The sequence below is a fragment of the Notamacropus eugenii genome, chromosome 1, assembly GCF_028372415.1.
Source record: "Notamacropus eugenii isolate mMacEug1 chromosome 1, mMacEug1.pri_v2, whole genome shotgun sequence".
Taxonomy (NCBI): Eukaryota; Metazoa; Chordata; class Mammalia; order Diprotodontia; family Macropodidae; genus Notamacropus; species Notamacropus eugenii.
The window spans coordinates 85330068-85353568 of record NC_092872.1 but is presented as its reverse complement, the minus strand read 5'-3'; the positions used below and the strand labels follow the sequence as shown (position 1 = coordinate 85353568).

The 23501-nt window shown below is 38.0% G+C and overlaps 1 protein-coding gene across 15 annotated transcripts in view; it reads right to left on the bottom strand.

Annotated features, from left to right (window-relative positions):
- The window catches only part of RBFOX1 (RNA binding fox-1 homolog 1), a 377245-nt gene that overhangs the window by 155816 nt on the left and 197928 nt on the right, over positions 1–23501 (bottom strand). For all 15 annotated transcript variants that reach the window (XM_072608585.1, XM_072608562.1, XM_072608545.1 and 12 more), the window contains exon 2: positions 15919–16161. In XM_072608585.1, coding sequence (XP_072464686.1) covers positions 15919–16161 — 243 coding nt within the window. The remainder of the gene's footprint in view (positions 1–15918; positions 16162–23501) is intronic.

Here is a 23501-nt window from a genome sequence, read left to right as displayed (position 1 = left end):
TGAGGAAACTGAGTCCATGAGAAGTGAAATGGATTTCCCAAAAATTCCCCAAATCAATACACAAGTGTGTATTCTACACTCTCAAACAATGTTCTTTCCATTACATCAAATTGGCTTTATGACATAAAAGTTAGTTCTACCATATGGTGTGTAGGCTTTGTAGCACAGTGAAAAGAAAACTGGATTTGGAATCAGATGTCCAAGGTTCAAATTTCAGTTTTACTTCTTACCACCTTGGGTGACCTTAGGTTAGATAAATCACTGAACCTCTTTGACCCTTAGTTTTCTCATCTGTAAAATGAAGGGGTTGAATCAGATGACCTTTAAGGTTCCATGTAACTTTCAATCTATAATCCTATTATCCTGAATTAGCTATATAATATGTAAACAGAAAACACAATTTGCACAGTTCTGAACTAAAAAATAGGACAATATGTTGAGGTAATCATGAGAATTTTAAAACTTACTCATAGCCATAAGTACATAATATATACATGCATGTATACATACATATATATTTATACACATATGTAACAATATACATGAAAATATATATGACTATCACTAGTGAAATCATTGATTATATTACTGACTGAAATGGATGACTGATTTAAAACATTAAAATGTTTTAATCATCTTAATAGATAATCATAATTACAATAGTAATTAATAATTAATAGTAATAATTATAATAGGAATTAATAATAGGAATGGACTTGGGATTTCATGGATAAGGAACTCTGGGATAAGGAAACTCTCAATAGTAAGGCAGATTGGTACCTTTTCTGAAACTTACAGTATCAGGAAGTTGCCTAAAGTAGAGGTATCCAACATGGTACTGCTGCCTGCAGCACTCAGGGTCCAGCCTGAACCAGACTAAAATGTAACTGGGAAATATTTAACAAAACCAGTGAAAATACAGCATAATATGAATAATATTAATATGTGATTTTCTCAGTCAATATACAGTGTTCAGGGATCCTTATGGAATGTTTAATGGTCCCTGCTCCTCAATTCTGTTTGAGTTGACTCCACTGGACTAGATCACAGAAAGGGTAAGTGAGTTACCAAGAATCACAGAGCCAGGAGAGGTTTCGGAAGTAGAACTTATCCACATGTCTTCCTGACTCATGGGTCAGAAGCTACATTGCCTCTCTAATTACAACATAATACATACTTATAAAGAGAAATGCTTTATAGGTATCCTACTTTGATATATACTATCCCCCTCAATTAGCACAACAATCCTGTAAGATAATCAGAAGATGTTTTTATTCCGACTTTGTAGAATTAGGAAATTGATGCTCACAGAAATTAGGCGTGTAACCAGTACACAGTGGATCTGGGCTACCATCTTTAATGCTCCTGTTATTCTCCTCACCATAAGGAGCCTTTAGAGAGGCAACATCATATTGTAAAAAGAGTCAGGAGAGACTTATGTTCAAATCTTAACCTCAAAACCCCCTAGTAGGAGCTTACTAAATGCTTGTGGACCTGACTTGTCATGTAACCATAGAAAGCTATTTTAGCTCTCTGAGCCTTGGTTTCTTCATATGTAAAATAGCAAATATAATATGTGTACCTCACAGGATTGCCATAAAGATCAAATGAGATAAGGTATGCAAAGTATTGTGTGAACCTTTTAAAAATGTTATATAAATGTCAGCTATTATTAAAACTACCTGGAGCCACGTGTTTAATTTTGAGCAACACATTAAAAACATATGGTAAAAGCAGGTGAGCAAAACACATGGTTTAGAAGCAATATTATATTAGGAAGAATTGGAGGGCCTCAAAAAGGTCAATCTCATAGAATATGAGATTTGGATTACATGTAATAGTCATCTAATGCAACCCAGCTTCCACACATATATGTGGTCAACAGGGCTTGATTTGAATACTTCCAGTAGTGGCAGATCCATAACCATCTGCAGAGGCAATACTTTTTACTTTCAGACAACATTAATTGCCAAGAACTAATTTTTTTTTAAAATATTAAGACAAAACCTGCCTCTTCATTTTCTATCCATTTCTTCTAGTTATGTCCTTAGGGACCAAATAAAGCAAGTACAACTTATTTTCCACTTGACAAGTCCTTCAGATCTTAGAATATAACTACCAGGTTTCTCCCTAAATCTCCTCTTCTCCAGGTTAACTATTCCTAATGGCACAGTCCTAAGGTCCTTTGCCTTCCTGGTCACTTTTCTCTGGACATACTTATTAACATATTTGTTAAAATATAATGTCCAGATTTAAATACAATATTCCAGATATGGTCTTCATAAAAAAAAAAAAGGGGTCTTTACCTCCACCTTCCTATATACAAGTATCAGTTAATATGGTCTAAGATAATATTGGCACTTTTTGGTTACCTCACCTACCACACTGTTGACTCACATTGAACTTACTACCCACAAATTCATCTGGACTCTTTCACATGAACATAAAGGTTGAGAATGTTATAAAATCTATAAAACTGAAGAGTCAGGGAAAATAAGTAAATAACATTAAAGGTACATTTGATAATTACAAACTATTTGTGTGTGAGAAGGGTAGAGGAAAGCAAGGAAAACTGTCCTATCTTATTCTGTCTAAAGAAATGCTACCCCTTTTGGAAGATTCTAAGGAAGCAAATACAATTTACCACGTCGAGATATAACTATGCTGAAAACATTGGGAACTGTACATGAGTCTAGTTAGCCGGATTGGCAACATGATATTAAAAGTATTACAGTTGATTCCAGCTGTTTGGCTGCTGGTTTGGGCCATTTCTACTCCTTGCAAACCTTTTATATATTAAGTTTTGGCAGCCAAGGTCCTAGGCCAGGGATAGAATACCTGCAGCCTCGAGGCCACGTGTGCTCCTCTAAGTCCTCAAGTGTAGCCCTTTCTTCCAATCTGTTCCTTCTCATTCTTTCATATTCTGGGGTGGCAGAGTCAGGAGAAATTCCTCTAGTTTACATTACTTGAAACTTTTTTCAGCAACCTACAGTAGTTTTGGGTCACTGAATTTAAAGATAAAACAACCTTGGATATCATCCAGTCCAAGGATTCTTAATTGAAACATTCTTGAACTTGGATGGGGAAAAAAATTACATTTTTGTTTCAATATACTTTGTAATTATTTTTATTTTATACTCTGTAAAACATCCTGAGAAGGAATCTATAAGCTTCACATTACCAAAAGGATCCATGATATATATAAAAAAAAAAAAAAAAAAAGATTAAGAACCCCTGAGATCGTCCAAGCTTCTCACTTTACAGATGATGGAATGAAGCCCGCACAAGCAGTAAATAGCCATGTTCTTTCTATTACATCACTGCTTTCCCATCCAGCCCTGGACTGTTATGATCAGTCTGCTTCCTAATGACCTGATTCTCTTTAGTGCTTGTCTCTCATCCCCAATCACTCATTCATGCTCCTTAACTTGACCCAAGGATCCAAGTTGCCAAACTAGCCAGATAAGGCAATCACTCAGTAAGCCGAATTTTTCAACCATGTATTTTGGTGTCATTAGCCTCAGTCACACCCAGCAGATATGAGAAAGAACACAGGTTACACCAATAGTATCAGAGGGCAGACTGGGAAAGCCCTGAAGGGATCATTTACTCTAGACACAGTTGTACACATGCTGCACTAGAGAATCTATTTAAGGAAAGAGATTTTATAAAATCTCTTCAGAGACTAATTCTGATTTTAAAGTCCTCCCTAAAATCTGCCTACTTCCTATTTTCTGCCACCTTAATACATTTCATTCTAAACTATCCTGAGCTATTGTCATAGAATCTTTGAATTGGAAATGATCTCAGAGATCACCTGTTCCTATTTCCCACCTGAAAATCCCCTCAACAACATCTCTGAAGACTGTCATCTAGCCTAGCTTGAGCACTTCCAGTGAATTGGAGCTTACCACATGACAAAATCCTTTATTCCACTCTGTATGAGACATCCCTAAATGTGAGATAATTTCCTTCTCATACTAAGCCAAAATCTGCTCCTCATAATTTCCAACAATTGTTTATAAAAAGCAATAAGCTTAATCCTTTTTTCACATAATAGCACTTCAAAATTGTGAGACCTCTGTCATAGTCATCTCTTCTCCACTTCCCTACAATTTGGGTTTCAAGCCTTCTTACTATACCAGCTGTCTTCTCTTGATGCGCTCTAGTTTATTAAAGCACCTTTTAAAATATGGCACCCTGAAGTATGCCCAATACTCTAGTCAGACAATGGAGTGGCCAGCCAGGAAAAAGGGACCATGGGATTATCACTTCCCACATTTTGGAGTGTTATGTTAATATGGTCGAAGACAGCATTTTAGGTTACACATTACACATATGACACCACTAAGCATGCAGTCAACTGAGAAGTCTAATTTTTTAAAATTTTTCCTCCCTTCTCCATTAACTCTGGCCTTTGGAAAGCTCTGTAAAGTGGACAGACCTAACCTCAAATCCAGGAAAATCTACTACATATAACTGGTGACCTGAACAAGTACCTTAATAACTCATTGTCTTAAGGCACCTGTTAAAGCTGTAAATTACAGAGAAGGCATCCTCTGAGAAGGCTTGTCACCTCAGTGGTGCACAGAGGAATTCTCCACACTGATGAAATAACAAGTCTTATGCTCACTGCCTGAAAATTGTCATCCCTCCACATCTCTCTTAACCTGAATTTGTGCAGTGGTAATTTCCCCCCTTTGGCTTAACTTAGGAATTTTCTACATCTTATTTTAATAAATTCAGTCTAACATACCTGTGACTAAAAAGATACTTACATTTTCTACCATCAAGGTACTTTAAGATTTCCTTAAATGAGATCTTGAGAACACACAGTATGCAAATAAAACTTACCTGGGCCACTTATTTGCTTGTATGAAAATCCAAATGGTAGTGAAGATGGAAGTCTAGAGGCACAACAGGCCATGAAAAAGACTGCAAGTCCAACAGCACTGGGCTGGCCCAAGGCAATGATAGGAAATTCAATTTCAGAGTTGCTGTTTGCAAAGCAATCCAATACATTATACTATGTGCATTATTATTGTATTATATTGAGTAATATCACATTTAAGTAGATTTCATAGCTTCATATCAGTGCACAAGGGAATAGAAGAGTGGTTAATAAAACACAGAAGTACAATTTTCTTTCAGGGTTAGTTATGTCCCTATTATACTCAGAGAATAGTAATCAGTAGTCCACTTAGTTTTACTTGGGAAGTAAAGGAACAGTAATTACCTCTTGCATAATGTGTCATTAATAAGGGCTTAGGCCTAACACTAGGTAACTTTGGATACTCTGAAAATCTGTATAAGTCAGCATCCTGTTGAAATAATGAAAATCATGACATTTCCTCAAAAATATACATCAGGTCAAAATATACATGTACTATGTGTGTGCTTCGGCTTATTATTAAGAATGCTATTTATTGTTAGTTCACTATATTTTCTCCCTCTCTCACATTTGTGCTTCTTTAATTTTTTTCCCCCATACAGTTCTTTTATTTTTTTCCCCTACATAATTCTTCTTCTGGATAACTACTGGGATAATAGCATTTGATCAGAGCAACTGAAGAGGTACAAGTGATGCCACATCTGAAAGGAAAAGAAAGAGCATTTAACACTTGTCATCCTTCAATTATTCTTAGCAAGAATTCAAAGGGAAGCTGGCATAGAATTATGAATTATATTCCCATTTGTAGTAGCAGAGGTCCTTAGAGTCTTCTGCATTCAATTTGGTAGAAGCTCAGCTGGGAGCTAGTCACCCATAGAACACGGCTCATTTTCCCAATACTAGTAGTATTTGCTAAGATGGGAGTAGAGGGAAATAAACTCAATAAATATAATATTGATTCTGGGACTGCAGGAAAACATCATAAGAATGGAAGTTATAACACTACTCTTTAGTAGGCTAGAACCAACACTGGCAAAACAAAGCTACTTACTTTGTGATACATACTCTGAAGCCAGTATTTAAGGAAAAAACAAATGTCACCATTGAGCAGTTTTCTTTTTCTGTGATCAGTGAAACCTCTGCTTTTCCATGACACTGGACCCCAAGATGATGTATTTTCTATTGGAGGGCCCAAAGAAGTATAATTATCAAATTCATAAAGGCAAGGAGATTAAAGATCAGAGAGGAAGGTAAAATAATTAATCACTATCTAGCACTTTTGTGGATAAACAAAATACACTAGACTCAGGTACTGAGTGATTGGGCTGAACAAGAGGAAAAGATAAGACTTGATAGAAGCAGGATGGCTCAATAAAAAGAATTGTGGAAAATTAAAGAGAGGATCGGGGACAAGAAGAAGAGGCTGATGACGAATGCTAAAGTTAGTTAATAGAATTCAATTATGAGCCTGAGACTTCACTCTGTGAAGCCTCAGACAGCTCATAGCAAGTCCGTATCTCAGTGTCTCTCATATGAAATGAGGGTGTTAGATTAGGTGATCTCTAATGTGAGGTGGGGCTCTAAATTCCATGATCTTCCATGGGATCTTTCTTTTTTACTGAGGCTTCACAGGGTAAATCATGAAGCTCCAAAGCTCAGCCACTAGTCTTCCTCAGACCTCTCTTCTCTTCCATTTCCATCCATCTTCAGTTTTGTGGGCAATATCTTATCTTATCTTAAAGATATCTTATCTTAAAGATAAGAGCTAAGCATCCATCATTTAGACAAATGAAAAAGCCAGATTGAAGTCCTTTGGTTCTCAGGCAGTTAAATTTTATTTTCTTCCCTCTGTATTTCCTCACTTTTCAATTGCAAGTGAAAACAATCTCTGGGGCTCTCCTCTCCTAAGACTTTCCTATCCTCCCTTTCCTCACATAGCTATGAGACTAATGTCACACAGAGACATTGCCCAGGAACCATCGACAACTCCTTATATAATTGCTAACCCAACTCCCACTTGCAAGCCAATTACAGGAAAGGGAAAAAAAATCATGTCAGTTGTGCATTGTTGCTACTACCTCTTTTCTTAGTCAAAATGGAAGTTAATTCCCTTCCAAAAAAGTCTAGAGAACAATCTATTTAAATTATAGTGTTACAATGTGAGGCAAAGATGCATAAGTCAAATACAATTTGGGTTATAATTAGCTATTTCATTGTAGCAAGTTTCTCTGGGAAATCCAGGCTTCCTTTAGTCAGCACATCGAATGGTTTCAGATTCTTCTTTTCCACCTTTTTCTTTAAGAATTCAAAACTCTATATGCAGCAAGATATTGGAGACCACAGGTAGGACAGTGAGAAAAATGGCCAGTAATGAGGAGCTACCAGGATATGAAATGAATTGAAGGGAAGAATTATTCAGAGCATTACCCACGGTGGTATATTTTTGTTAATAATGTAAGAATGAAGTGAGAGAATTTATCCTGGGTATCGCTTCACGGCATAGTCACTTTTTATGGTGATAAGGAACCTTTCATAACCATGAAGTTTTTTTTAACCTTTTCTTAATCATGCAAAAAGATACAATTCCTGTACCATCCACCATTTTAAATCAAGCCACGCTACACTATGATTAATTTGTTATGCTAAATTATAAATTGCTAATGAAGTCTTTAGGAAACCAGATTTTTAATGTCTGAAACACAACTGGAATATGTAGGACAAAGACACTTTACCCATTACCTTGTACTGGTCCATGTTTACTCCAGATTAATTTTGTGGGAGGCAATGTATCACCACTGGCTTATTAAAAAAAAAAAAAACAGTAAGAATCCTTAAAATTCAGTTCTTCTAGTGCTAGTGTATCTATTCTCTATCATGGATCTCTAATGGCTTACTCATCTAAGTCGAGGAAAAATTCTCCTGATATGCCTTAGATCCCAGGAAGGAGGCTGGATCTGGACAATGTTCTTACTGAATGCATGGACAAATTATCCCACCACTGAAGTCACTCAAAAAGAGTAAAGAACTCACCAGGACAGTGGATGATCACTATAGACAAGGCACTGATTTTGATTTCTCCACCAAAGGCTATAATTTGACTAGCTGACTGTCTTCAAGACCCTTATTACTTTGACTGAAACAAAGGAAGACCCTATGTTAAAAAAAAAAAAAAAGTCCCAGGAGTGCTTAGTATTAGGGATGTATACAATACACAATGCTATTGAATCAACACACTGCTGGCAAAACAACCAGAACTAGAAGACTGTTATTTAGATGAAATAAATACCATTGCTAGAGATGTGGAAGCATTATTAAGTACCAAACAGACTACAGGCTAAAAAAGGCTAGATAAGAACCCAAGTAGGGACCAATAGAAATGGAGCCCAGAATTGTATATACCAATGCAGTAGGGTAGTGATGCATAAACTTTGCCCACCTCTAGAAAACTCTGGGGTTACTGAATTTAGAGAATATTTGCTGGGTCTAAGAGATAGGGAAAATAAATAATTAAAAAGAATTTAGATTATTTCCATCCCAAAGCTGCCCAAATTCTGTGGGTTTTGTTTGTTTCTTTGAAGTAAAACAAACTTCCATTATCTTAAAAAGCCTTAAGTGATTCACATAGCATGTCAGAGAGAGAAGGGACCTCAGGGACCCATTGAACCCAATTCACACCTGAACAAAGCATTCCCTCTTCAATGTACTCAGACTTTTTTTCTGAAGACTTCAATGAGAAGGAGCCCACTACTAAACCTCAAAGCAGTCCATTACACTTTTGGATAGTTCTTTTGGAGGTTTTTCCTTACCTCAAATCTCAATTGATCACTTTGCAAATTCCACCCACTGCTAGTACTACCCTAGGGAACAAAGTAGGTCAGGTCTAATTACTCTTCTCCTTGATTGTTCCCTCTAAGTGAGTACCTGAAAAGTCCAAGGTCTCCTATTGCATCCTGGGCCATCTCCAGTCATGCTGATGAATGTTTGGTCACTAAATCTGGATGACTCAGGAGGAGAAAGTGAGGCTGGTGACCTGCACAGCCCTCCTTCTCTCAAAACAAAGTCAAGTGCAAGTCATGTCATCATTTCTCTGATGTCATGGTCTTCTTTAAAAATGAAAGACAAACACAACAACAAAATATCTGCCTGAAGCTAGAGATAATCCTCACCGATCCTCTGTCTTTTTCAAGCTATTCCCCACACCCATCATCTCTTCTCACTTGCCTACTTTCTTCAACCAATCAACTTGACATTGAAGCCCATCCACCTTCCTGGCTGTCTTTCTGTGGACCCTCTCTAGCTTATCCAAGTCTTTCCTATCAGTGTCCCTAAAACCAAATGCAACAGTCCAGATGTCTAATCAGAGGGAATATCTGCTTCCCTATCTGGAACACTACGTTTTTCTTACCTCACTCTAACGTTGTACTAGCTTTCACTTATGTAGTAGAAGAAGAGGTAATACTCATTCAGAAATGAGGCAACAAGTAACCGACATCTATTCTTCTTTCATGATAATCTGAGAGCTTTTTCTGAGTAAGGAAGTAGCCTGGAATAGACAAGGAACATTGGGAAGGACACCCTAGGCAAAACTAGTTCTCTGATACATCTCACTATTTAATAATTTGAAAAAAAAATCCATTTTCTAAAGGTCAGGGAATCCAGAATGGTGAGGGACCTGGAAACTGGGATTTTTGTAAATGAGCATTTAAAAATTATTAATTTTTTAAAAAAATTTGAATTATTAGTGGATCATTAAAGACAATTAGGGGAAGTAGAAATGTTTAGCTGAATAAGGGAATATTTAGCAGGGAATATCAGGACTGTCTTTTAATATTTGAAGAGCTATTTCATGGAAACGAGAATAGCTCTGTGTTGCGAGATAAAGCAGAAGTTTCTAACAATATCAGTTGCCCAACAATAGAGCAGGCTGCCTTGTGCAGTAATGAACTTCCTATCACTACAAGTATTCAAAAGGCTAAGAGATTGTTAACAATGTTGCAGAAGCATTTCCTATATTGAGTGGCAAGTTGGAATGGAAGATTTCTACAACCTTCTTTTCATCTCTAAAGTTTAATCTTTCTAAGTCCATACTCCAATATATATTACTTTGATATGATTGCTATCCTAACAGCTGACTGAGATAAGTGGGATTGATAAAATGAGAGTTTTGAGTACTTATGCAAAGGTCGTCAATACTTGTAGAAGAACATCATTTAATTAGGATCTGTATCAAAGCTCTATTTTTTTTTTTAGCTGTCCCATAGGAGAGCTTTGTAAGGATAAAAGTTTACTGAATAATACATATTTCCCAATGGAAGAAGGCGACAGATCTATTGGAGAAAGATGGGGTAAAGCCATAGGTTGGAAGGTTGGGGTTTGAGTATGAGAATGGGATTTAAGAATTCCCCTAAGTAAAGTTGTGAATCCTTAGAGAATGAAACCCATTATGTAAATTCCCTTCAGAGTACAAATCCAACATAGAGAAATGAGTGATAAAACTTTTGACTTCCCCTTGGAGATTATGACTTCATAGTGTTCTTTTCCAAAGTTCCTTTGCTTTGAGTGAAGGTGGTGGAAAGGGAGAATGATTCTCTTTTACTTCCCTAGACACAAGGTCATATCCCCTAAGCATCACCTAGACCCAACCTGGACTCCAAAATGAGTAGAAAAACATTGGATTGGAAGCACGCAGAGTTGGGGTCTAGGTCCTACTCTTCTAATTGTGGGCAAGGAACTCTAGTTTCTTCAGTCTGTAAAAAGGGGGTTAAAGGCAAACTGTGTGATTTCCCTTTGAACTCTAAAATTCATAAATCTCTCTGGCTTGTTAGCTGTGTTACTACTAGGTCCTCAAGCTAATGGGAGTTGCCATATTATCCCCCTAGGTCGGAATCCTACTACTATGCAGAGTTCATGCAAAATTCATTTCCAGAAGCATAAATAACATGTGTTGTTGTATAACATGATGGTTGGAGATTAGAGAATGCTCATTTCATCAGTGTGTAGAAATTCTAAGTATATAAACTCTCTCCACCAGTACAGATGAGTAACTCATTTATAACTTCGATTCTAGAAAGGCTGCACAGGAAAATTAGAGGCGAAATGGCTCACCTATGGTCACATAGCTTGCATAGGTCAGGTTCCTAATTATTCCTAATTCTAAGCCCTCTCACTAGAGCCCTACTGTCCTTCATATTTGTATGTGTTTGTATACAGTTATTTAGAGCTATAGACCAATAATTCTCAAAGTGTAGTTCAGGAATCTCATTTTAGGACATCCATGAGATCAAAACTATTTTAATAACAATAATATTTTAATTTCTAATATGGTAAATATTGATAGATATAAACCATATAAATAAAAACTTTGTGGAAGGAGGAGTTGTCCACAATAATTTAAAAAGTCTAAGGAAGTCAAGTAAAAAAAAAGCTTGAGAACTATGGCTACAGAAAGATCTATTAAAAAAAAAACAACAACAACAGGACCTATGATTTTATCAATGAGGACCTTCCTATCTGCAGTTTAAAAATCAGGGGCTTGTCAGGGGTACCACAAGGTTAAGTGACTTGCCTAGAATTACAATCAGTATATATATTGGCCAGGATTTCAATGCACGTTTTCCTAAGTACAGAGAACACATGATCTAATTAGGCTCTTTCTCCACCCATTAAAGAACTAATTAGGTGGCCTTGTGGATAGAGTACTGGGCCTGAGTTCAAACATAGCCTCAGACACTTACTAGCTGTGGGATTCTTTGCAAGTGACTTAATGTCTGTCTCTTCTAACCTTTACAGGAGCAGATATAAAGTACTCTGGCATTCAAAGCCCTTCATGAGCTAGCCCCCTCCCAATTTTCCAGTTTTCTTATACCTTATTCTCCATCTCATACTCTTTGGAGCCTGAGACACTGGCCTCTTGGCACTGTCTCTGGGCTCTAGGCATTTTCTCTGGCTCTTCTCCATTCTGGGAACGCCTTCCCTCCTCCATTCTGACTACTGACCTCCCTGACATCCTTTAAGTACTAATTTCAATTCTACCTTCTCCTGGAAGCCCTCCCCACTTCACTGATTCCTAGTGCCTTCCCTCTGTTAATTATTTCCTATTTCTCCTTTATATCACTTGTTTTGCATGCTATATATCTGGCATGTATTTGTCTGCATGCTGTCTTTACCATTACATTGTAAGCTCCTTAAAAGGCAGGGGCTTGTCTTTCGCCTCTTTTTGTATCCCCAGCACTTAGCACAGGTGCTTAATAAATGTTAATAGCCTGGCCAAATGAGGCGATAATTGTAAAGCACCTACACAGTCCCTGGCACATAGTAGGCACTATATAAATGTTAGTTATTATTGCTATTTATTATTACCATGTCCTTTGATGGAAGCATATTCAGATAGCCATTGGCAAGGGAGTTTTATCAATAGAAATCTGGGAGGAGGGGGAATGAGAAGGGGACATTGTTCTTGTTTTTTGGCAGAGAGAATAAGTACTGAGTGGAGATATAAAGGTAGGTGGACAAGAGATAGCTGTTGTACAACAAAAACGTTACGATTCTAAAAGTCAGAAGAACTAGGTTTAAATCCAGCCTCTTCCGCTAACTTTGTGACCTGATAAGTAACCTGGCTTTTTTGATTCTCAGCTTCCTCATCTGTAAAATGGGGATGATGATATTTGTTCTACCTGCCTCATAGGGTCATGAGAAAACTTGAAGAGCTAAAAAAAAAAAAAAATGAATATTCGGAAGTTAAAAATTCTGCTCTCTGAGCTTGTTTTAGGAAACTATACTCAAACTGCTTTGTTTTGAGGAACTAAATCATGCAGAGAAGTTGAACATGAAAGGGACAGTGAAGGCCTAGAGGAACATCCCAATTATAATAACAATTAATAAAAACAGTAAGCACAATAGCTTTAAGCTTTAAGTGCAAAGCACTTACCATAGGTTGTGTCCCCTGAGAGGTGGCATCATGGCAGTAAGGTTGCTAACCTCAAAATGCAGGTACTCTAAGGAACACAGAGTGTACAATGCGAAAGTGGCCCCGCAGGGAAGTGAGGATTTTGCTTGTTTATCTTTCCAAGGAACCTGCAGGGGTGTGTGCACCCAGTCACTCTTCCTGGGGGGGTCAGATAACTGCTATCTAAATCACCAGCTAAGATCCAGTCTATGTCATTGCCCTTGAAGACCCACGTGGATTATAAGGCTTTCTTCTTTACAGAGGTGTGAACCACACAACTCACACAAAGAAAACACCAAGATTTTTTTTTCCCTGTGACTCACTATTAACTCCTTCAATAAATAAAAAAAAAGAAAAAAGAGAGAGAGACTGCCTTATATTGAAGGAGTTAATGCAGCTGCCAGGGATGTCTAACACTAGCAGGTAGTGAGTAGCTAAAATACAGGAAGAGTCTGGCTCATTAAAGGCATGTTCTCAAAGGCCAGGGAGCATTACGCTGTTGTGCCTCTCTCTAGGACACCCTTGCTGGCTCCCATTAGGAGTGTACGAATCTGATGGGAAGGTTGTGGGAGACTTTCAGCAGATTGCAGAGGTGTTAAAAATAGATGTTAAGTTGCTAGTGGAGATACTTGGCGAATTCTCCACTTGCAAATTTCTGATTATAATATGTCAAGAATAAAATACCTTGTCAGGACTAGTATATAATATATAATAGTACTGGCTCTGTCAGCAAACTGATGCATGGTATTTTTGAGCCCTACTTTAAATCTGAATTCAGCAGAAAATGTCCTGTAGGGAACAATCTTGGCCCTTGGGGATTTGACTGGATGACCTAATAAGTTCTCCGAACCTTTACTTTTCAGATGCTGTGGTAGCTCTGGGTGTATTCAGACTCACATTATAGATGCTCTGTGCTGTGTGTTAAATCATATGCATGCACTGTGTGCAGTAGGAGCCCTGGAAAATATGTAGTCACATCATATGGGTGATTTTTCTTTCTTACCTGCACCTGCTATTAGTTTTTCAAACATGTCTAATGGGCTCCACTCTGACAGACTGAGCATTTGCACTGATACAGGCACCGGGCACTATGCTCATAAGTCAGCAGAACCTTCAGGATGCCCAAGGTATGTACTCTAACCCATTTAAGACACAATGGTGGCCAGCCCCCATAAACCAGAATTCTATGCTGCCGCTGAACCAGATAGAATCTTGGGTTAGAGGCACTGTATACTGACTTTATTTTGTTCCTATATTTATATTATGTTGACGAGTCACGTCCTGACACAGTGGCTTCTCTGAGTTCACAGTGGGGATTACAAGAATGTAGACACGCAAGAATTCCTTCTCCTGGCTAGAGGTTCACACTAACATGAGCTACAAAACAAGAAAAGCCCTGGAAATAATGTTCTAGATCCTTATTCTATAGATTAGAAAATTGAAACCAAGAAAAGCTAAATGGCATGTCAGGTGAAACAGGAAGCAGAACAGGATTTAAACCCAGGTCTTCTGCCTCCAATTCCATGATTTTTACTATTTCACACTACCCCAAAAAATAGGAACATGTGACACATAAGGAAGAAATGGGGTCACAGAGAACAAGATATCTCCCCTTTTCAATAAATAATTACATTCTTTTTTTTTTTTTTTGCTTTTGGATTTTATATTACATTCACTCCTGAACTCCCTTTCCATCCCATACCTTTCTTTGTATCTTTGGCCCTTAGAATGATGCATAGCACACAGCACATAGAGGAAGTTTAATAGATGTTTGTTATCTGGGGTGACTCTAATCAGTTAGTCACCACTTATAACAAAGTTTATTTTGCCTTTTTTTTTTATAAGAGAGAAAGAAAAAGCAGTTTAGCAAAATTAACAATGACTCACCACATTAACTGTATCTGACAGTGTATCTAATATTGCAAATCCATAGTTCTTCACTAATGTAATGAAAAGGAGGAAAGTGCTTCTGGTTTGTTGTTTTTTAAGATTTTTTAAATCCACCTTAGAGGTTTCGATATTTTTCATTTCTTCGAAATTTCTTCCTGCCCTCCTCCCACTGCACTATCTACTTCTCTAACACAATACACATTTTCCAGTCCTTGATGATCTCTTCCTTATTTGTAGTACCGCAATATTTCAGTTTTGTCCAATAATGTATCGTTCTGTAGTTCGTTTTGGTAGATTCACCTTGTGTCCCCTTCTGAATTACAAACTCCTCAAGTCTAAGTAATGTGGCTTCAACCTTTTTCTAGCCCTCAAAGCATGAGACTGGGCATAAAATATATATTTAATAACGACTTGCGGATAGGACCTTATTCCCTTTTCAATCAGAGATAGCTCCTGCCAACACCACCATCACAAACAGCTTGGGTAAAACTAATGAATGCGATAAAACACCTCATTCACACTTTTTTTAACCATTTAAAGGAAAAAAAGGAATGAAAAGAGTAGTAGTCCTTAAATCAGAAAGACCAGTAATGCTACCAAAGAAATGAAGACAATTCCAAGGTAAAATGATTTTAACCCTTCATTGGGTAAGTTTCCAAGTACAAAAAGCAGTGTACATTTGATCCTCAAATCAGAAAGGCCACAGCTGGTACCAGTAAAGAGGTAAAGACACTTCCTAGCCAAAATGATCTCAGTCCCTAATTGGATAAGGTTCCAAGTACAAAAAGAACTTTGTTTTTATTTCTAGACAGAAGAAATGAGGAGAATAGAAGTAAATGCTTTGGTCCAAGTGGATGACAAACTCCTAGGCAGAGAGAATGCAAAGGATGATGAGAAGAAAAAAAAAAGGCTGACCAGTTTTCAGTGCTGAATGGCTTATCTGTGAAAAACACACAGCCTTGTGTTGGAGCACCAAGGCATAATTCTCCAGGAAGTCCATTGTGATCTTCCTGGAGGATAATTAACTCTTTCAGGCTATTGAGGATGAGAAGATAATACCCTGATGCTGGAAACAGGCCCCCTCTGGCTAATAAACCTCTCACTGTGGACCTCCCCATTTACCACCCAGGTAAGAAAGCTCAAGGTCATGGCCTCTCCAAACCATCCCAGAAGAAGAAAATGCTACACTTACTGTGGCTGTGCCGGAGACAGTCTGCGCACTTGTGTCCGTGGCACTCTGTTCAGAATGCGTCTGCGCTGGAGGGTACATGTTTAACGTGTGCTCTGGGACTGTAGTCTGGCCTGTGTACTCTGGAGCGGGATGAGGATGGGGAGCCGTATACTCTGCAGGGATGCCATTCTGAGGGGGAGCAAACTGGGCGGAGGCATAAGGCTGTGCCATTGTGTCAGGAGCTGCTGTAGCTTCCTGATTACCCTGGAAAGCAAAAGGAAAAAGTAAAATCAGTAAGGAGCCACGCAGAAACATCTCCAGAATCCAAAGAGAGTTAAAGGCCCAACGTTGGCTCCCCCTTAGGGACTGTGTCCTGTTTGATCCTGAAGAACCCTAATTATAATCCTGACGTGGAACCAGTGAATATGAAGCTTTCTACATGACAGTTGATTCTTAATTTCATAGTTAAAGTGCCACAAAAGATCAAATGATGTACGACCTCTGAAAAACTTGACATACATGAAGCAAAGAGATGGGCCACCAAGTGGTGATTTTATTTTATTTTTTAAGCACAGAAATTCAAAGGTATTGTCTACCAGGATGTGAAAGGAATGATATGTACGTCAGTGAAGGAGTGACCCCAGATGGATGAAATCAGAGTTTCTCCAAAATTATGGAAGTATTGAAATATAGCCTGCTCTCCTAAAGTCCACCTTTTATTACATGAATTATAAAGAGGTAATGTAATATAGTGACAAAGCAAATCACACACACACACACACACACACACACACACACTATACGGTATTGATGTGGGGGTCCCCTCCATATTCTCCTCTAAATTCACCATAGGTTGCCTGCCTAATGTGCTGGGAGGGTGGGAGAGAAGGGAGCTTCCTCAAGTGCTTTTTTATGTTGGATGGATACCAATGACTGTCCTTTGTTTTATAACTCCCCAAAGACGGGGTAAGAACACTCATTTGAAGCAATTTGAAACTATGTTATGAAAGTGACTAAAATGTCTATATCCTTTGACCCAGAAATCTCACTGCTAGGCACATGCTACAAGAAAAGATAAAAAGAAGAATCCCATAGAAACCAAAATATTTCAAAATATTATTTTTTTGTTTGAAAAGAAATTAGATGCCCATTGACCACCTTTAAAAACCGTGACACATAAATATCATGCAGGGATCCTTAATTTTTTTTTTTTTTTGGTCTCATGGCCCAGTTTGGAAGTCTAGTGCAGCTTATAGACCCTTTCTCAGAATTATTGTTTTAAATGAATAAAGTTAAATTATGCAATCACAATAGAAATGATCATATCAAAATACAGCTATAAAAAAATTAAGTTTGCAGACTCCACACTATGGACGACTTAATGGAATGGGATGCTACTATCTTGTAAAAAATGATGAATACAAAGAAACATGGGAAGACATACGAAATGATGGAAAGTGAAGCAGGTAAAGCCAAGAAAACAATATTTACAGGGACTTAAACAGCCTAAATGGGGAGTGAGAGGAAATCAATGAATGCTATGAAATTATAATGACCGAGTTTGGCCCTGAAGAAAAGCTACAGCATTGCAGCTCCCTCCCTTCTTATCAGAGGTGGGCAACTATAGGTATGGAACGCTGAATAAAATGTCAAACTCATTTGGTGGGTTGGTTACTCTTGCTGAATTGTATTTTTCCCTCTTTTAATATAAGGGATGTCTCTCTAAGGGGGGGGGAGGAACATAACGGGAGATACAGATGATGTACAAACAAAAGATAATCAGTAAATTGAAAAAATAAAATCAGAAAGCATCTTCTCTCATATGCCAGAGAACTTAATCCAAGTGCCTTTGGGTCATTCCACTGATGCACTCTGATTTGCACATAAAAAAGAAATCTTTACAATTAGACACCAAATAGCTGCATCTCCTATCTTCTGTGGTCAATCAGATGTGACTTTAGCTTTCATATAATTATAGCAGGGATAGCAAGCAATGTCAGATATAGGAACATTTCCTAGATATCTGTGTCAATGAGGCTTTTCCACTAAAGGATCTGGACACAGTGAAACTTTTATTCAGCAAAGGGGGAAAAATAGTGATTAATCCTAGAATGCAAAACTTGTGCTCTTATGGTGAAGGGTGCAACACTATTATGATATTGGTAATAACTGTAGAAAGAACTAAGTGTAGGGCAAATGAAGACACTTATGCAACACATTCCAGTTCCACTAGGCTGGCTTCTTTCCTCCCTCATACTAATCTCTATCACCTAATTTATTGTTTGGAAGTAAAAATACAAATCAATTCCTAAGGATGTTGAGGAGACTGATCTCTTTTTATTGTGGGTGTAGAAAGCTCCCAGTACTGGGAGAAGTTGAGGGAGTTTAGAGAAAATTCAAGAAAACCAGCTCTTCCCACATTCCCTGTACCTTCTGATTTAGAAACTCACTGCTATTTCCAGCCCAAGTAACATCCTCCTCCTCTCCCATTTGCCTCCACATGACATGGACCCATCTAAGAATATAACTTCAAGTAAAGAAATCCTATCATAAGTGCTTATTCTCACTGGCAAAACTGAAACCTGGAAAGCTCAGGCCTGTGAAAAAGAACTTTTGAAGGGCAGGCAAACCTGATCCCTCATAGAGAGTCACATTGGTCTCCTAGGGCTCTATTTTAGATGGGGCCTTTCTCTGATTACATAAAAGGAAGTTTAAAAATCATGATAGACAGAAAGGCAGACAAGCCTTGCAATTGGCAAAGACAGAGACAAAAAGAGATTCATTAGGAAAAAGATATTGGTACTTTTTAACTTTCTTTTTCTAAATGGTAGTATCATACCCTACCATCTGACATTTTCCCCCATCACAAATGTGTGTGTGTGTGTGTGTGTATGGGGCAGGGGGAGGAGGAAAAAGAAGAAAAATAAGAAAGGAGAAGAAGAATAAAAAGAACGGAGAGGAAAAGAGAGAGAGAGCAACATCTATAAATTAATTCCAATTTCAAGAAAAATCACAACATACTTTTAAGGAGTGTTTGAGATGCCCAATAATGTACTTATTTCAGTTGATGAAGATTTGCTTTCTACTACCAGGTTCCTAAGCAATATAGGCAAATATTCCATATTGGATCAATGAAAGAAGTCAGGACTAGTAGACTGAGGTCAGGGATAGTAGCAGGTGGAAAAAAAGTGGAGTAGTGAAAGACAAAAGAGGAGTCTCTTTCAGTCATCTATAGTCTACTCAGAATATTTTCCCAGAGACAACACTCTCATTCCAAGAATAAAGGTACTTATGTACTTTTCAGGGTCATATACAAATCCGGTCTAGGTTCCCCCTAACAGTATCCTTGAGATTCTTTTGCCATATGGCTATTGGGCACTTTAATAAATAATTTTCTAGGTATGGAGTCCAAGAAAGCTCTACTTAATATCATATTAAATATAGCATAGAATAGTAGAAAGAGAAAAGGAATAAAAGACCTGGGTTCAAACCCCACTTCTAACTTCATGCCTCCATTTTCCTCAGCTTCAGATTGGAAAGAATATTGATCTATGGGCTCACCTCCCAGGGATATTGTGGGGACAGCATTGGAATCCGTCAAAAAGAGTTATATAAATATTACCATATTCTACCAAGGTGTTAAAGTGCTTAAAAGGGGAGAAATATAGAAGAGTCATCTTGGAATCAAAAAGACCAGGGATGTAATTTTGCTTTCAACAAATACTAGCCACCCAACAATGGGCAAGTCACTTAATTTCTCAGTGACTCCAAGATAATGATCATTCAATAAGCATTTAAGTGTCTAGGTACTGGGATGCAAAGACAAAGCTATAAGTCACAGATGAATTGTCTGTTTGAATTAGTGGAGGGAGTTTCCATAGTAGTTGTTACCCCTAATGATGAAATCATAAATCTGAGGACTTTCCTTCTCCTTTCCCCTCACCGCCCCCCCCCCCCCCCAAAAAAAGTACTCATTAATATAAAGCAAAGTGAAACTTAAGAGACTACCAGCCTCACTGGCCAAACTAAAAGTGTATAAACAGTAGATAAACTCTGAAGCAGATCTTGGCAACCATAGTCTGCCCAGGTTCTGCTACATAACAGTGAGCCCAAAGGTAAGAAGCGACGACATTTGGAAGAAGGAATAACGGCGGGATAAGGTGTCCTGGGGCTAAGGGACAAGAATTGGTCTCCAGCGATCCCCAAGTACCATCTCTGGGAAAATGAGTCATGTGGCAGACATGGTATAAGACCAATCGTAACCACAAAGCCACTGGCAGCTAATGTCCAGGTACATTTGTTCTCGAGATTTTTATCCTCTACCTGGAGTTCTAAAACAGATGTTGCCGGGACCCCTACTGTTTCTCATTAACACTGACAGCAGTTCCAGGAGACCCTAATTAATATTTGTAACATTCACACTTTGTGCTAATTACAGCTAATATTTAATTAAGAGCGCTGCACTTTGCATGGAATTTCTTACTGGTAGCTTTAAACTACTTCTGATGCAGCATCTCTGTCCAACCTGGAAAGACCTCCACAGCCATGGTCCAGAAAAACCCATGTGGTCCCAAGCCAGGGACTTGGTAGAACCCTAAATAATAAGGAGACAATAAAGGGGATGGATTTTCATTGCAACCTCCTTGTCGCTGGAGAACATATTTTCTAGACATGAAAGGAACCATGTTTCCAACTGAAACCTGATAATCACTATCTCAGCCTCACTATGACACTGCCAGGCATCATTATTTGGGGGAAGTTTTGCTAGACGTGGACTTGTGCATCAATACTTTGAGCTCCCTTTTTTTTCCCCTACTATATCACTAAATGAGAGTTATTTTAATTTTAAACCTGAAGTTAAGACTGATATCTGGATTTTGTTTTTTGTTTGTTTTGTTACTGAGGAGGGGCTGACGTAAAAACAAACGAACAAACCAGTAGTTACTTCCTCTCATTCCCTCTTACTGCCCTCTTCCCTAACCAAACATCCAGAGACATATATTGCTGCACACATCTCCATATATCCCCTTTAAGAGAGTTCAAAAATCCAGCATGGAGTTTGTGGAACCTAGTTTTTCTCTGAGGTAACTGCAATATGCAATGACTGCTATTAGTATGTATTTTAAAGACACACAAATCACCCATTTGGGGCTACTGTGATTCAGTCTCCCCATCTGCATCCTAGAAGGTAGAACGGATAAGAGTATGATACAGGAAAACTGCTAGTGGATCCTTGCACATTGCTGGAGAAACACACAACATGCCTATTAATGTACTAGATTTGGGTTAACATTTACAGACGTGCCAAAAATACAATCAAGTTGCAACTCCATCATTATATCATGTGCTATTTTCTTCAGTGTTTTTCATCTAATCAAAGGATACTTTAAAAAAAATTCATATATATATGTGTATATATATATATATATATACACATATATATATGTAAAATACATCTGATGCCTAGTAAAAAGAAAATCTTATCTAAATTTAAAGTTGTTTTTAACTGAGGCATGGAAATGCCAGGAAATTATCCCCATTTTAAAACTAATGCACAGTCTGGCTACTATATATGACAATGGTAGGTTTCTTTGTGTGAACAGATTTATATGGTCAGTGTGTCACTCCCCTTACATACAGAGAAGCCTTTTGGGCAAGTAATTCATTCTGTATCCTAAGTTCTCCTGTTAAGGTGGGCTAAGGGGAAGGGAGTACTTTATGTCAGATCTGGCACATCCATTTTTCTATGTGGTTTAATAAAGTACTTTTGGCAAATGAAAGAACAAAGGGTGGCAGACAGTCAGACTTTGCAAAATGTTTTGGCCTGCAATCTAATGAAAACCACATTTCAACTCAAAAATATTCTTTACGTGGCAGTGTATAAAATTCAGTTTATTGCTTTCAACTTAAAAAGCTTGGCTTTTCAAGAGTGAAAAGTGCCTGAATTTCATAACCATCCATACTGACTTAAAATCCTACAAGTTTTCAACTTTAAAAAAGGCAAAGTTTTTGAAGCCCCTCTAAGAGCCCCCCTCCTCTAGGCTTTAGTCCTTCAAGAGCCCTTTCTCATTCTGAAAAAGCTCTTTCATTCCAAAAACACCCTTTATAATGAAGAAATACACAACAGTGTCAAACTTAATAAGCCAGCTGAGTCCATCCACACAGCAAAAGAAGAGAAGTCACTCCTCTGGGGCCTTCCCCCTCCCATCCCACCAGTACCGCTACAAGGGAACATCAGTTTATTCTAGAAAACTACTTGGTGCCTGGTGATTGCCTACAGTTTTAATAGTGCTGACAGGTTTTGTTTTGTTTTTTTAAATTGAGTTTAGTAGTTTGTGTGTTCAATTTCTTTAGTCAGAAATATTGCATATTCAGAGAAAGGCGTCTTGTACTGTAGTGAAATAAGCCAAACTACCTCATATCCTCAGGGCATTTAGACAAAGAGGAAAAAAGCAAAATTACCCCATTAACCTGCAGTTGGTTATAAGACTATCTCAGTTAGATCAAGAACAGCAGACAGACAGATAGAAACACACATGCACACACACACACACATACATACACATATGCAATCATCACTGCAGCTTGCCTTCCTCTAGAATGAAGCAAGAATCAAAATGGGTATCACAGGAAGCTTTCATGCAGCCAGACAGCTTAATAGGGGAAAGGCCTCTGCTCTATTCAAATCACAGTTTCAAGTGAAAGATAAAATGGAAAAAAAAAATACCTGCTGCACCATCCTGTTTCCTTTATCCTCCATAAACTTAGCAGCTGTTCTAGTCCCAGGCCATAGAGCATCTGCCCAAGGCAAGCATCAATTAAGGATGAGGGTGTGTGTGTGCTGTGTAATGTGTGGATGAGTGTGGATGATAGGGGTGTTGAAGGAGGGGGAGCTAATGCAAGCCTTGCTGACCTCCCACTCAACATCTGACTGCTCCCAAAACCTAATCCAGATGGGACTCTTTCAGCTTGCTAGGCCTTGCCCCATCAGTCACAGCAGGCTCCTCCTCTGGCTCCTGCTCTGAGTTATAGAGTGCACCACTGAGCAGATGATTATATACAGAAGAAGAAAAAACACAGCTTGACTGCATTAATAGCTGTTTAAAAAACATTAGAAATGCTACTATATACGTTGCCTCAAGCTGAAATTTTTCATTACTAAACTAAATATATTGTATGCAAAGTTATAAAAATCTACTAGAGGGGGTTGGTCCCTTTATTTTATTTTATTTTACTTGGGAGAGTGGATGGAGAAGGATCAAAGAAGGACAGAAATATGAATGCACCAAAAAGGAGGGACAATTAGCCAGACCAGTCCTATACGCACTTGGGGTTAACATGAATTTATAGTGATGCTTCTCCATTAATGGTAAACAGCAATTTTTTGTATTCCTTTTACAGCTTCCATCAATAATGAATGCAACCTCTTTACTTTAAGTTAAATATACTTTATTCTTTCTCTATGATTAAAAAAAGAAGAATGTCAAAACAATTTCTGTTTTTTATTTGGCCCTGTCTCGCTCACCAAGGGAAAGATTTGAGAGGCACATCTAACCCTCCTTCCAGAGAGCCACTCAGCGGAGTAATGCCTCCCTATTAAAAGA